General features: G+C 43.9%; 1 protein-coding gene across 2 annotated transcripts in view; it reads right to left on the bottom strand.

The window, feature by feature from the left end:
• LOC137342759 (mannosyl-oligosaccharide 1,2-alpha-mannosidase IA-like) overlaps positions 1-16,307 on the bottom strand; it is a 325,275-nt gene that overhangs the window by 266,821 nt on the left and 42,147 nt on the right. For both annotated transcript variants that reach the window (XM_068006938.1, XM_068006937.1), the window contains exon 2: positions 6,481-6,577. In XM_068006938.1, the coding sequence (XP_067863039.1) occupies positions 6,481-6,577 (97 nt within the window). The remainder of the gene's footprint in view (positions 1-6,480; positions 6,578-16,307) is intronic.

The following is a 16,307-nucleotide window of genomic DNA, read 5'->3' as shown; positions in this document are numbered from 1 at the left end:
TCAAAGGTATTAAGGGATATGGGCCAAACGCGGGTATATGGAGTTAGATCACAGATCAGCCACGATCTTATCAAATGGCGGAGCAGGCACGAGGGGCTGAATGGCCTACTCCTGTTCCTATGACACTTCATTCCAGTACTGTGGGAGTGCTGCATTGTCAGAGATGCCATCGTTCTAAGGACTTGAACAAATTCAACATTACCTCCTTGCTTTTGTGTTCTATGCCCCTAGGTATAGAAGCAAGGTTTCCACTTACCTTTTTTATTTCCTTATCTACTTGCACAACCACCTTTAATGACTTCTATAACTGCATACCAAGGTCTTACCTTCCCTCTGCACCATTTAAAATCTGACCATTTAGGATCGATTTTCTTTCCCTATTCTTGCTTCCCAAATGTATTACTTCATATTTTTCCACATCGATCGGCACTAGGCCCTGATGATGTTCATGCTAGAATGCTGAGAGAAGTCAGAGAGGAACTAGCAGAGGCTCTGATCACAATCTTTTAAACATCCCTGGATATGGAAATTGTGCCAGAGGATGAGGGTTCCCAATGGTAGGAGAAATGCCCATAGAATTTATTTAAATGTGTCCTCAGGATGTCAGTGGTCAGACTGAACAGTAGGAAAAGAGAGGGCTAATGCTAGTTAAACCACGAAGGCTTATACAAACAAAATGTTCCTTACCCGAGATAGAACACAAGCCATCAAGATCACAGGCCCAGAGACAGCTTGTTAAGAGGGTCATAAAGATGCCCTGCTTATTTCTGGATCTGTGTGAGACCCCTGACCTGAAAAGCTAGTGAGTAAACGAGCCACCTGGCATGTCTCAGTGCCAGTACTTCAAGGATACCATAGGAACATAGGAACAGGAGTAGGCCATTCAGCCCCTGGAGCCTGTTCCGCCATTCAATGAGATCATTGCTGATCTGTATCCTAACTCCATTTACCCGCCTTGGCTCCATATCCCTTACTACCCTTGGCCACCAACAGGTCTGTGTGAGGTGACTGACACCAGAAGGGCTGAATTCCTCTAACGCGTGTCACTCAGATTGGTCAATAGAATTGAGTAGGTTTCTTTGGAAATTAAGGAATTCAGCTTTCAGTCTTCAACCCTTACTCTAATTCTAGTTCTTTTAGTAGTCTTTGTAGTGGAAGGTATAGGAGTTTCGTGTCTAATATATGTAGAAAGGTGTCTCTGTAAAAACAGAAAGTGCATCTCCAGCAGATAGAAAGGATACAGAAGTTAAGATTTTATGACTACACCAGCCAGATACAGGCAGAGATAAGTGTGATACTTAGACGTATAAGTTTCCCTGAGATCAAGGCAGGTGACACTTAAGCCACCTAGTCCAGATATAGTTACCAGCACGGAAGGCGAATTTATCCAGGAGCAGAGAATCCAGGAGGAACATATAGCACCCTTCTACAGACGGAGGTTCATCACTCTGAGATCTCAGAAGGTTAACATCATTCTCCCAGAGGAAGGCAAGTGAACCATTTCATCCACACCAGCTCATAAGGATAAGGTCATATAAGTTCCGGAAACACTGCAAGCATACAGACTTGTTTAATAGACTGGCTATCTCTTACTGGTTATCTAATACTGTATACTTGTCAGCACCTCAGGAAGGAAATATTGGCCTTAGAGGGGGTGCACTCCCTTCCTTTCTCCCCCCACTCCCTTACCCCTCTATCCTCCCCTATCCCACTCTCATCTCCCTCCTTTCCCACTGTCTTCTCCCTCCTCTCTTATGTCCCTCTCCCTCCCCCCTCCCCCATTATCGTCTCGCACACCTCCCCAACTCTATTTGCTTCCTCACCTCCCCCTTCTCCCCACTGGTTCCATTATTCCCCATTAGTTCCATTATCTCCCACTGGTTCACTGGTTTCACTATCCCCCACTGGTTCACTGGTTCCATTATTTCCTACTGGTTTATAGTTTCATAGTATGATACAGCACAGAAGGAGGCCATCCTGCCCATCATGCCTGTGCTGGCTTTTTGAAAGAGCTATCCTCTCCCCTCAATCTTTCCTCATAACCCTGTAATTCCCTTTTGAAAGTTATTGTTAAATCTGCTTCCACCATCCTTTCAGGCAGTGCATTCCAGATCATAACAACTCGTTGTGCAAAAAAATGTTTCCTCATATAGCCTCTGCAAGGTCAGAGGGGTCAAGGGTGTTTTTTTTGAGGGGGACAGCAGATTTGAAGGGGAGGGGGACAGTACCTGAGGAGAGTTAACACTATCAGCGAACATGGGGGCCAGGAAGAGAAGTTGGGTGGTCACAGTTTGGTGGAAATAAGGTCAAGGGGCCAGGGGCTGGGTGTCTTGGGCAAGATGAGCTCAGAGAGGGCATGAGGGGAGATAGGAGAGAAACTAGAAATCATGTGCGCACAGTCAATGATTTTCTATCCCAATGGATGCAAAATTACAGGTTCTTTTACAAATCACCTTAAATCTGTGTCTTCTGGTTACCACCCTTCTGCCACTGGAAACAGTTTCTCCTTATTTACTCTATCAAAACCATTCATGACTTTGAACACCTCTATCAAATCTCCTCTTAACCTTCCCTGCTCTAAGGAGAACAACTTCAGCTTCTCCAGTCTCTCCACATAACTGAAGTCCCTCATCCCTGGTACCATTTTAGTAAATCTCTTCTCAATCTCTCTAAGGCCTTGACATCCTTCCTAAAGTGTGCTGCCCAGAATTGAACACAATAGTCCAGCTGAGGCCTAACCAGTGTTTTATGAAGGTTTAGCATATCGTCCTTGCTTTTGAACTCTATGCCACTATTAACAATGCCAAGGATCCCATATGTTTTTTAACAGCCTTCTCAACCTGTCCTGCCACCTTCAAAGATTTGTGTACATACACCCCCAGGTCTCTCTGATCCTGCACCCCCTTTAAAATTGTACTATATAGTTTATATTGTCTCTCCTCAGTTTTCTTACCAAAATGTATCACTTCACCCTTCTCTGCGTTAAATTTCACCTGTGATGCGTCTGCCCACTTCACCAGTCTATGTCCGCCTAAATCCTGTCCTCACTGTTTACTACATTACAGAGTTTCGTGTCATCTGCAAACTTTGAAATTATGCCCAGTATACCCAAGTCCAGGTCATAAATATATATCAAAAAGAGTAGTGGTCCTAATACCAAACCCTGAGGAACAACACTATATATAGTAAATTATAATGTAAATTAATTATCAATGAACATAAAAAGAAATAAAGTATTCCACAGACACATAAATAACAAAGAAAAATCAGGTTATGGATAGGGCCACTAAGGGATACACGTGATAAACTCACAGATAATGACAGCAAAATGGCAGAAATATTACATAATTACTTTGCCTCAGTATTTACCAGGGAGGCCAACATGGTGGGCATGACATGAGAAGAAAAGATCAAAAAAGATAGAAAGACATTTAAGATAGAAAGGGGGGAGATAATTGATAAACTAATCAAACTTAGAGAGGATAAGACCCCTGGTCCGGATGGAATTCAGGAAAAAACTTCTTTACCCAGAGAGTGGTTAGAATGTGGAACTTGCTACCACAAGGTGTAGTTGAGGCGACGAGCATTGATGCATTTAAGGGGAAGCTAGATAAGCACATGAGGGAGAAAGGAATAGAAGGATATGCTGATAGAGTTAGATGAAGTAGGGAGGGAGAAGGCTCATGTGGAGCATAAACACCGGCATGGACCAGTTAGGCCGAATGGCCTGTTTCTGGGCTGTACATTCTATGTAATATTTCCCTTCAGTCTGAAAAACAACCATTTACCATTAAATCATCAAAATGTCGTGGATAGGTACAGAAAATAATCAAAAAGGCTAATGGAATGCTGGCCTTTATGTCTAGAGGACTAGGATACGAGGGGGTAGAAGTTACGCTACAAAGCTATACAAAGCCCTGGTTAGACCACACCTGTGTTCGGTTCTGGGCACCGCACCTTAGGAAGAATATATTGGCCTTGGAGGGAATGCATCATAGATTTACTAAAATGATGCCTGGACTCCAAGGGTTAAATTCCGAGGAGAGATTACACAAACTAGGGTTGTATTCCCTGGAATTTGGAAGATTATGGGGTGATTTGATCGAAGTTTAAGATATTAAGGGGAACTGATAGGTTAGATAGAGAGCAACTATTTCTGCTGTTTGGGGAGTCTAGGACTAGGGTACATAGCCTAAAAATTAGAGCCAGGACTTTCAGGAGTGAAGTTAGGAAACACTCTACATGCAAAGGGTGGTAGAAGTTTGGAACTCTCTTCTGCAAACAGTAGTTGATGCTAGCTCAATTATTAATTTTAAATCTGAGATTGATTGATTTTTGTTAACCAAAGGTATTAAGGGATATGGACTTAGGTCACAGATCAGCCATGATCTCACAGAATGGCGGAACAGGCTCAAGGAGCTAATTGGCCTACTCCTGTTCCAACTCTCTGCTTTCTGTCCCTCTAGCCGACTTTGCATCCACGCTGCCATTGTCCCCCCACTGGGTCCAGTAGCCCCCAATGGTTCAATGATCCCCCTTTAACCCCCACTGGTTCCATTATCCCCCAATGATTCACTGGTTCCATTACCGCCCCCCCCCCCCCACTGGTTCACTGGTTCCATTATCCCCCACTGGTTCGCTGGTTCCATTATCCCCCACTGGTTCACTGGTTTCATTACGCCCACTGGTTCACTAGATCCATTATCCCTGATTGATTCCATTATCCCCCATTGGTTCACGGGTTCCATTACCCCCCCCCCCCACCCACTGGTTCGCTGGTTCCATTATCCCCCACTGGTTCCATTACCCCCTACTGGTTCAATTATCCCCCACTAGTTCACTGGTTCCATTATCCCCCATTGGTTCATTAGTTCCATTATGCCCCCACTGGTTCACTGGTTCCATTATCTCCCACAGGTTCGCCGGTTCCATTATCCCCCACTGGTTCGCTGGTTTCATTAATCCCTACTGGTTCAATTATCCCCCACTAGTTCACTGGTTCCATTATCCCCCATTGGTTCACTAGTTCCATTATGCCCCCACTGGTTCACTGATTCCATTATCCCCCACTGGTTCGCTGATTTCATTCCCTCCTACTGGTTCAATTATCCCCCACTGGTTCACTGGTTCCATTATTCCCCATTGGTTCACTGGTTCCATTATCCCCCACTGGTTCGCTGGTTCCATTATCCCCCACTGGTTCGCTGGTTCCATTATCCCCCACTGGTTCGCTGGTTTCATTAACCCCTACTGATTCCATTATCCCCCACTGGTTCACTGATTCCATTACGCCAACTGGTTCACTGGATCCATTATCCCCCACTGGTTCGATTATCCCCCACTGGTTCGCTGGTTTCATTACCCCCTACTGGTTCCATTATCCCCCACTAGTTCACTGGTTCCATTATCCCCCATTGGTTCTCTAGTTCCATTACCCCCCACCTGGTTCACTGGTTCCATTATCTCCCACTGGTTCGCTGGTTCAATTATCCCCCACTGGTTCACTGATTCCATTATCCCCCACTGGTTCGCTGGTTCCATTATCCCCCACTGGTTCGCTGGTTCCATTATCCCCCACTGGTTCGCTGGTTTCATTAATCCCTACTGGTTCAATTATCCCCTACTGGTTCACTGATTCCATTATCCCCCACTGGTTCACTGGTTCCATTACGCCGACTGGTTCACTGGATCCATTATCCCCCACTGGTTCACTGGTTCCATTATCCCCCACTGGTTCGCTGGTTCCATTATCCCCCACTGGTTCACTGGTTCCATTATCCCCCACTGGTTCACTGGTTCCATTATCCCCCACTGGTTCGCTGGTTCCATTATCCCCCACTGATTCGCTGGTTCTATTATCCCCCACTGGTTCGCTGGTTTCATTAATCCCTACTGGTTCAATTATCCCCTACTGGTTCACTGATTCCATTATCCCCCACTGGTTCACTGGTTCCATTACGCCGACTGGATCACTGGATCCATTATCCCCCACTGGTTCACTGGTTCCATTACCCCCCCCCTGCCCCCACTGGTTCACTGGTTCCATTATCCCCCACTGGTTCGATTATCCCCCACTGATTTGTTGTTTTCATTACCCCCTACTGGTTCAATTATCCCCTACTGGTTCACTGATCCATTACCCCCCCCCACTGGTTCACTGGTTCCATTACCCACCCCGGTTCGCCGGTTTCATTACCCCCTACTGGTTCAATTATCCCCTACTGGTTCACTGGATCCATTATCCCCCACTGATTCCATTTTTCCCCACCTCTAAACCTGCTTGACCTGAAAAATTCGCAGGTGATGGACTATTAATCTATAATTAGCAAAACTTCATGTTAAAGGACACTTAATCAAAGATGCATATTCAGCCTTTTTTGATTTGACTGCAATTTTCTCTATTAAGAGAGCTGGGTTATAAAGTGTCCCTATCCAAAATAACTTCTGCGTAAGAAGTAATTGTTTTGCGTAATCACTCACCAAACAAGCCACTTGCATGTCCATTCTTCGACAATGGCTTGAGTTCATTGGTTCCCCAAGCATATTGTTTGTAGTTATTCCAGGCAAACTTCATCATCTAGGGACCAGGAAAAACAACCAAAAATTATTTCCTGTGTGTATATGGTAAATGTGAATGTGGCAACATGGATACAGATGATTGAAGAACTGAAAGCAAAGGGTAGAGTAAAAGAAAGTTTAATAAATATAGAAAATGTTATATCTGAAAGTTCAATAATATATAGACAGTGATCAGCACTGAAATCAAAATCAGGGTCAAAGTGGAATCCGAGAGGACCTCTGAATCAGAGATTAGAAAATGGGTTGTAACTCAGTTCTGCCTCGATTCTGCCACTGTTTTATATTGTGCCATGTTCCAGTGGGGATTCTTGGGCAAATCCTTTGCCTGTACCGCAACATAAAGTGGGCGTATCTGACAGAGTTCCCAGATTACCCTGGGAATTCCACACTTTACACCCTCCGCAGCCCTCAGCAGGGCTCACACCAACAGAGCTGACAGTTCCAATAAGGCCTGTAAAAAGACCCCAGACCTTTACTAGAGAAAGATAATTGATCCCGTCGTGGGGTGGGTGGTTGGGAAGGGATGTCAATTCCCTTCCCTAGAAGGCCCGCTTGCTCCAGAAGAACAGAAAAGGACACTTTTCTTCAGGACCTCGCACGGCCTGCTCTCTGCAGTAGGAGCAGCATCATGCCCCTCCTCCAGTGGTCTGTGATGGGCACCCCTCATTATGCAGTTTGTGATGGGCACCCCACCTCCAGCAATTTGTGTAAGTTTAGTTTAATAAAGAGAGGCATGGCAGGGCACCTCAGTTCCATCGAATGCACATCCTGCGAAAGGGCATACAAAAGGCAAAAAATGGCACAGATCCTGGCGAATGGGAAAGATACAAAGATCAACAAAGGCTCACAAAACAGATAGTAAGAGCTACAAAAAGAGAGTATGAAAAGAAACTTTCAAGGGATACCAAAACCAATACGAAGAACTTTTATAGTTATATTAGGAAAAAGAGGGTGGTCAGGAACAATGTTGGCCCCTTAAAAACTGAAAGTGAGGATATTCTCATTGACAATGGGGAAATGGCGGACATGTTGAACGATTACTTTGCATCAGTATTTACAGTAGAAAAAGAGGATAGCATGCTGGAAATCCCAAGAAAACTAATATTGAATTGGGGACAGGGACTCGATAAAATTAACATAAGTAAAGCAACAGTAATGAAGAAAATAATAGCACTAAAGAGTGACAAATCCCCAGGACCAGATGGTTTCCATCCCAGGGTTTTAAAGGAAGTAGGTGAGCACATTGCAGATGCCCTAACTATAATCTTTCAAAGTTCTCTAGATTCAAGAACTGTCCCTCTGGATTGGAAAACTGCACATATCACTCCGCTTTTTAAGAAAGGAGAGAGAGGGAAACCAGGGAATTATAGACCAGTTAGCCGAACATCTATTGTGGGGAAAATGCTGGAGTCTATAATTAAGGATAGGGTGACTGAACACCTCGAGAATTTTCAGTTAATCAGAGAGAGCCAGCATGGATTAGACCTCACCTGGAGTACTGTGAGCAGTTCTGGGCACCACACCTTCAGAAGGACATATTGGCCTTGGAGGGAGTGCAGCATAGGTTTACTAAAATGATACCCGGACTTCAAGGGTTAAGTTATGAGGAGAGATTACACAAATTGGGGTTGTATTCTCTCGGGTTTCGAAGGTTAAGGGGTGATCTGATCGAAGTTTATAAGATATTAAGGGGAACGGATAGGGTGGAAAGAGAGAAACTATTTCCGCTGGTTGGGGATTTTAGGAGTAGGGGGCACAGGAGCGAGATTAGAAAACATTTCTACACACAAAGGGTGGTAGAAGTTTGGAACTCTCTTCCTCAAACGGCAATTGATACTAGCTCAATTGCTAAATTTAAATCTGAGATAGATAGCTTTTTGGCAATCAAAGGTATTAAGGGATATGGGACAAAGGCAGGTATATGGAGTTAGATCACAGATCAGCCATGATCTTATGAAATGGCGGAGCAGGCACGAGGGGCTGAATGGCCTACTCCTGTTCCTATGTGGGAACTCCAGGACAATCACATGTTTAGGAAGTGTCGTCAGCTGGAGGAGCTCAAACTCTGGGTTTCTGAGCTTGAGCAGCCGCTGGTCTCACTGCAGTGCATCTGCGACGCTGAGAGCTACGTGGATAGCACGTGTCAGGAGGTGGTCACCCCGCAGCTTAAGAGTGTGCAGGCACAGAGGGAATGGGTGACCGCAAGACAAACAAGGAGGACCAGGCAGGTAGTTCAGAAGTCCCCTGAGTGCCCCTTGCTCTCGAACCAGTATGGTGAGGGCAATGGTTCCTCTGGGGTGTACAGCCAGAGCTAAGTCCACAGCACTATGGTGGCTCAGCTATACGGGGCGGGGGGGTGGAGGAAGGTCAGGAAAGCAATAGTGACAGGAGATTCAACAGTTAGGGGAACAGGCAGCTGTTTTTGCGGCCGAAGACGTAATTCCAGGTCGCCTCTATGGTGCCACGGTCAAGGATGTCACTGAACGGCTGCAGAACATTTTGTGGTGGGGGGGGGGGGGGGGTGCAGGAGGGTGAAAAGCCAAAGATCGTGGTCCATGTCAGTACCAATGAAATATGTAGAAAGAGGGATGAGGTCATGCAGGCAGATTTTCAGGAGCTAGTAAAGAAATTAATGAGCAGGACCTCAAAGGTAGAAATCTCCGGATTACTCCCGGTGCCACGCGCTAGTGAGTACAGAAATAGGAGGATAGTACAGATGAATGCGTGGCTGGAGAGATGGTGCAGGAGGGAGGGCTTTAGATTCCTGAGGCATTGGGTCCAGTTCTGGGGGAGGTGGGACCTGTACAAGCTGAGCAGGCTCCACCTCAACAGGACTGAGACCAAAATCGTCGCAGGGAGGTTTGCTAGTGCTGTTGGGGAGGGTATAAACTAGCTTGGCAGGAGTATGGGAACCTGAGCGTAGATTCAGGAGGGAGAGAAGAAGAGCTGGAAATGGAAGGCAGAAAATTAGTGAGCGAGTTTGGAAGGCACACGAAACAAATGCTAGAAAATAGACAAAGGAGTTTGGCAGTGCTTCATGGTATATACTTCAATGCATGGCGTATAGTAAATAAGGCAGATGAGCTGAGGGCACAGATAGACCTGTGGGAATATGATATATAACTATTACTGAAACATAGCTTAAAAAAGGGCAGGAATGGCAGCTTAACATTCCTGGTTACAGGGTTTTCAAACGAGATAGAGAGGGGGATAAAAAAAAGGTGGGGGGGTTTATAATATTGGTTAAGGAAACAATTACAGTTGTGAGGAGGGATGATATGTTAGAAGGATCATCCAATGAGGCCATATGGGTTGAGCTAAACAAAAAAGGGGCAATCACACTGCTGGGAGTGTACTATAGGCCCCCAAACAGTCAGAGGGAGATAGAACAGCAAATATGTAGGCAAATTTCTGAGAAGTACAAAAACAATAGGGCAGTAATAGTAGGGGATTTCAACTACCCTAATATTAACTGGGATAGAATCAGTGTAAGAGGTAGAGAGGGTGCAAAATTCATAAGTGCATTCAGGAGAAGCCCAATAAGAGAGGGGGCAGTTCTGGACTTAGTTTTAGGGAATAAAGCTGGGAAGGTAAAACGGGTATCAGTGGGAGAGCATTTTGGTGTTAGTGATCATAATTCAGTTAGATTTAGCAGAGTTATGGAAAATGACAAAGATAGACCAGGAGTAAAAGTTCTCAATTGGGCAAAGGCCAATTTTACTAAACTGAGATGTGATTTAGCAAAAGTGGACTGGAAACAGCTACTTGAAGGTAAACCAATGTCAGAGCAGTGGAAGGCATTCAAGGAGGAGATAATGAGGGTTCAGAGCAAATATATTCCCACAAAGAAAAAGGGTGGGACTCCCAAATCTAGAACCCCCCCCCCCGGATGTCAAGGAGCATACAGGGTAGGATAAGGCAAAAAAGGGACGCTTATGTCAGATACCAAGAGCTCAATACTACAGAAAGCCTAGAGGAGTATCGAAAGTGCAGGGGTGTAATTAAAAAGGAAATTAGAAAATGTAGCCTCCTTCTGTGCTGTAACCATTCTATGATTCCCCCAATACTTAATGACCAGTCGTGTACCTTATGTAACCATGTTTCAGTTATCTGTACCACATCTGGCTCCTCGCTATCAATTATTGCCTCCAGATCCCCAGTTTTGTTTCAGATGCTGTGCACATTGCTGTACAGGCAATTTAATTTGTTTTTAGCAATTGCTCAACTCCCTTTGTTTTTAACAGTCATTTTGTACTTAGGTTCCATAACCAATTTGTTCCCTGACCATTTATGTTACCCTTATTCCTTAACTTATTTTGACCTTTACTCTCATTTCCTATTTCTTTTTTCCTCAGACTTATGTTATCTTCCTCAGATCCCTTCCCCCATCTTACTAGTTTAAAGTCCTATTGACGGCCCCAATTATCCTTTCTGCTAGGACACTGGTCCCATTCCAGTTCAGGTGGAGCCCGTCCAGCGATACAGCTCCTTCCTGTCCCAGTACTGGTGCCAGTGTCCCATGAAATGGAACCCCTCCTACCACATCACTCTTTCAGCTTCGTATTCACCTTCCTGATCTGTCCACCCCAAGCCAATTAGCACACGGAGAGTAGTAATCCTGAGATTACCATCAGTGAAGTCCTGCTTTCTTAATTAAGTTCCTAGCTTCTGATATCCCCTATAGCAGGACCTCCTCCCATTTCTTCCCTATGGCACTGGACCACGACAACTAGATATTCCCCCTCACCTTCCAACCTATACTTAAATGTTGACATCCTTACAATCCGCTGTGTCCATGTCCATATCCATGTCCCCTTGTTCAAGACTCAACTATTGGAACATAAGGACATAAGAAATAGGAGCAGGAGTAGGCCATACGGCCCCTCGAGCCTGCTCCGCTATTCCATAAGATCATGGCTGATCTTCAACCTCATCTCCACTTTCCTCCCCGATCCCCATAGCCTTCGATTGCCTTAGAGTCCAAAAATCTATCGATCTCAGTCTTGAATATACTCAACAACTGAGCATCCACACTCCCTGGGGGTAGAAAATTCCAAAATATTCACCATCCTCAGTGAAGAAATTCCTCCTCATCTCAGTCCTAAATCTTCGACCCCTTATCCTGAGATTACGTCCCCTAGTTCTAGACTCTCCAGCCAGGGGATTTTGGACTCCATTTTGGGACTCTAGGGGAATCAAAATTTGCTGTGGCAGGAAGCAACGAGTAACGGTCGACGGGTGTTTTTGTGACTGGAGGGCTGTTTCCAGTGGGGTTCCACAGGGATCAGTACTAGGTCCCTTGCTTTTTGTGGTATATATCAATGATTTAGACTTAAATGTAGATTAAGAAGTTTGCAGATGATACAAAAATTGGCCGTGTGGTTGATCGTGAGGAGGAAAGCTGTAGACTGCAGGAAGATATCAATGGACTGGTCGGATGGGCAGAAAGGTGGCTAATGGAATTCAATCTGGAGAAGCGTGAGGTAGTGCATTTGTAAGATTCTCAAAATTCACAGATCCCCCAATAAACTCAGAGAAAAACCCTAAAGAAATTCACCTTTCCCTGAGTATGGAAAAACTTTCGACCCTGACTAAAATCCTAAGATGGAAGGATAGGTGAGAGGTCACCAGACGAAATCAACAACACACACACCGTGGAGCTTCATACACGTCTCTGTTTTAATGCAAAACTGACCGCAGGGGGTCGACAATCACTCCCATTGAAAGAGGCAACTTTTTCCAGACATGGTGGGGCCATGCCTTACCATCAACACCTAGGACGTTGGATACAAAAGGAAGCCTTATGTGACAAGCTCTAAATCAGAATTAAAACAATGACACATTGGGAGAAGCAATTTGCAATATGATTGGGACCATCAAAAGGCCATCAAAGAACTTTGCAAGAACTGTTTTAAACAGACCATTGTAAGAGAGACAGCCTCAAGGCGTAAGCTCTCTCTCTCTCTCTCTGGCTTGCTGGCTTTGCTGGGCTGCTTGTCTTGGTTCAGGCTGTGTCTGGAAAGAAGAGCAGTTTCCAGCAGACAACAAGGAAAGCAGTTCGACAGGGAAGGACAGCAGCTCTAGAAGCAGGCCGACACACAAGAAGAAACCAGAGCAACAGTCCCAGTGACCATCCGACACCTCGCGGCAACAAGGGCCTTACGAAACAACCAACCGAATATTACCACCAACCAACCGGGTAATATTGAGCCACCGCGACCAAAGAAAACCAACTCGGGAGAAAACCCAAGATCCGCAAAGTTTCCACTCTACAATCTATTTCTGACTTACCTCTGGGTGAATTACTGTCAAGGTTTCGTTTGGTGAGCATTATCCCTGGTCCTTTAGAGTCCAACCTAACTAGTACAGTGGGATTTGGGAGGGGTGAGGTATCTTTCTACTGTAATTTCCCTCGCGTGTACTGAAGTGTTCCCCATTTTATTAGAGTGTTAAGATTGTTGTGTTGTATTTCCTCTCTTGAATAAAGGTCAAAGTTTCTTGCACCAAAATCAGTTGTCTGCTGCACTTTGTCACAACCCCCAAATAAGTCCAAGGTCCAGAACCCAGGGAGTGGGAGCGATTCGGACCGCTCAGAAGTCAGAGGTGAAGCTGACACACACCACCACCCCCTACACATTTGGGGAGGTCAAACAAGTTAAGTGACTACACAATAAATGGGAGGATACTGAGAGATGTAGAGGAAGAGAGGGACCTTGGAGTGCATGTCCACAGATCCCTGAAGATAGCAGGACAGGTCGATAAGGTGGTTAAGAATGCATACGGGATACTTTCCATTATTAGCCGCGGCACAGAATATAAGAGCAGGGAGGTTAGGCTAGAACTGTATAAAACTAGTTGGCCACACCTTGAGTACTGGTACAGTTCTGGTCACATTACAGGAAAGATGTGATGGCAATAGAGAGGGTATAGAGGAGATTGACGAGGATGTTGTCAGGACTGGAGAATTTTTAGCTATGAGGAAAGATTGAATAGGCTCGGGTTGTTTTCTTTGGAACAAAGGAGGCTGAGGGGTGATTTAATTGAGGTGTATAAAATTATGAGGGACCTCGACAGAGTGGACAGGAAGGACCTATATCCCTTAGCAGAGAGGTCAATAACCAGGGGGCATAGATTTAAAGTAATTGGTAGAAGGATTAGAGGGGAGCTGAGGAAATTTTTTTTCACCCAGAGGGTGGTGGGGGTCTGGAACTCAATGCCTGAAAGGGTGGTAGAGGCAGAAACCCTCATCACATTTCAAAGGTACTTAGATATGCACTCGAAGTGCCATAACCTACAAGGCCACGGACCAAGTGCTGGAAAGTGGGATTAGGCTGGGTATCTCTATTTCGACCGGCACAGACACAATGGGCTGAATGACCTCCTTCTGTGCCGTAAATTTTATATGTTTCTTATGTTATTGAATGCCTTTTGAAAATCCAAATATATGACATCAATTTGTTCCACTTTATCTACCCTGCTAGTTACATCCTCAAAAAACTCTAATAGATTTGTCAAACATGATTTCCCTTTCATAAAACCATGCTGACTCTGCCTAATCACATTATGATTTTGTAAGTGCCCTGTCCCACTGCCTTAATAATGGATTCCAGCATTTTTCCGACGATCGACGTCAGGCTTACTGGCCTGTAGATCCCTGTTTTCTCTCTCCCTCCTTTCTTGAATAATTTGCGACCTTCCAATCCACTGGGACCGCTCTGGAATCTAGGGAATTTTGGAAGATCACAACCAATGCATCCACTATCTCTGCAACCACCACTTTTAGAACCCCAACACGTAGCCCATCAGGTCCAGGCGATTTGTTGGCTTTTAATCCTGTTAATTTCTCCAGTACTTTTCCCCTACTGATATTAATTACTTTAAGTTCCTCACTCTCATTAGGCCCTTGGTTCCCCACTATTACTGGTATATTTTTTGTGTCTTCGACTGTGATACAAAATATTTGTTTAATGACTCTGCCATTTCCCTATTCCTCCTGTCTCAGCCTCTAACGGGCCCATATTTACTTTCGCTACTCTCTTCCTTTTTACATACTTATAGAAGCTCTTACAATCTGTTTTTATATTTCTTGCCAGTTTACTCTCATATTCTATTTTCCCCCTTTTTATAAATTTTTTGGTCATCCTTTGCTGGTTTCTAAAACTCTCCCAATCCTCAGACTTACTACTCTTCTTTGCAACATTATAAGCCTCTTCTTTTAATCTAATACTATCCTTAACTTCTTTAGTTAGCCACAGATGAATCACATTTCCCATGGAGTTTTTATTTCTCAATGGAATGTATGTTCGTTGATAATTTTGAAATATTTCTTTAAATGTTTGCCATTGCTTATCTAATGTCATACCTTGTAATCTAATTTCCCAATCTACCGTAGCCAATTCGCCCCTCATACCTATGTAATTGGCATTATTTAAGTTTAAGACTCTCGTTTCGGACTTAAGTATGTCACTCTCAAACTCAATGTGAAATTCTATCATATTATGATCACTCTTCCCCAGAGGATCCTTTACTATGAGATTACTAATTAACCCTCATTACTCAAGACATTATCTAAAATAGCCTGTTCCCTGGGTGGTTCCACAACATATTGCTCTAGGAAACTGTCTCGAATACAGTCCAAGAACTTGTCCTCCAAACTATCTTTGCCAATTTGATGGTCTAGTCCATATGAAGATTAAAGTCCCCCATGATTATCGCATTACCTTTGTTAAAAGCTCCTATTACTTCTTGATTAATGTTCTGTCCAACAGTATAGCTACTGTTAGGGGGCCTATAAACTACTCCCACCAGTGTTTTCTGCCCCTTGTTATTTCTTATCTCCACCCATACTGATTCTACTTCCTGGTCTCCCAAACCAAGATTCTTTCTCACTACTGTTCTCACTACAGTCTGTTTCGATCTACTCTGTCTCTTCATAATATTTAAACATCTCTATCAAATCACCATTGCATCTCCTCTATTCTAAAGAAAATATGTTCATCAGTGCAAAGACTGCATAGAAAGTATACCACAGACCACCTAACAAGTGGAAAGAAGTTGGGGGAAGAAATATGTAAGCAAATATGTGAAATGAGTAAAGGACATAGAATAATAATCATGGGAGATTTTAACTATCCTCAAATAAACTGGCAGGAAGAGTAGGTAAAGGGGTACAGGGAATGGAGTTTTTACAATGTGTACAGGACTCCTTTCTTACCCAGTGTGTAAAAAGTTCAAGAGAGGAAGCACCACTGGATCTAGTAATGGGAAATGAACCAGAACAGATAAAAGAAGTAAGCATATGGGGGAAATCTAGGCAATAGTGATAACAACAGAATAAGGTTTAGTATAAGGATTGAGAAGGACATAAGTAAGACAAAGACCAAAGTAATAAATTGGAAAAAAAAGCTGATTTTCAGGGGATGAGAATGGAACTAGGGAAAATAAACGGGAAAGATTTAATGATAAACAAAGAAATTGAACAGGAGTGGGAAACATTTAAAACGGTGATCACTAGTGTCCAGAAGAAATAGATCCCTCTAAAAAGCAAGAACAAATTAGCCAATAATGAAACACCATGAATGAATAAAGAAGTACGGGCAAAATTGAAATGAAAGAAAAAGGCATACACTAAGTACATAGACAATAAAGGAGAGGATGACAAAAGGGAATACGAAAAGCTTAGGAAAGAAATTTTAAAAAATTAGGAAGCCAACGAGAAACTACAAAAT

The sequence above is a fragment of the Heptranchias perlo genome, chromosome 26 (assembly GCF_035084215.1).
Source record: "Heptranchias perlo isolate sHepPer1 chromosome 26, sHepPer1.hap1, whole genome shotgun sequence".
Lineage (NCBI taxonomy): Eukaryota > Metazoa > Chordata > Chondrichthyes > Hexanchiformes > Hexanchidae > Heptranchias > Heptranchias perlo.
This window is presented reverse-complemented; position numbering and strand designations above follow the sequence as displayed.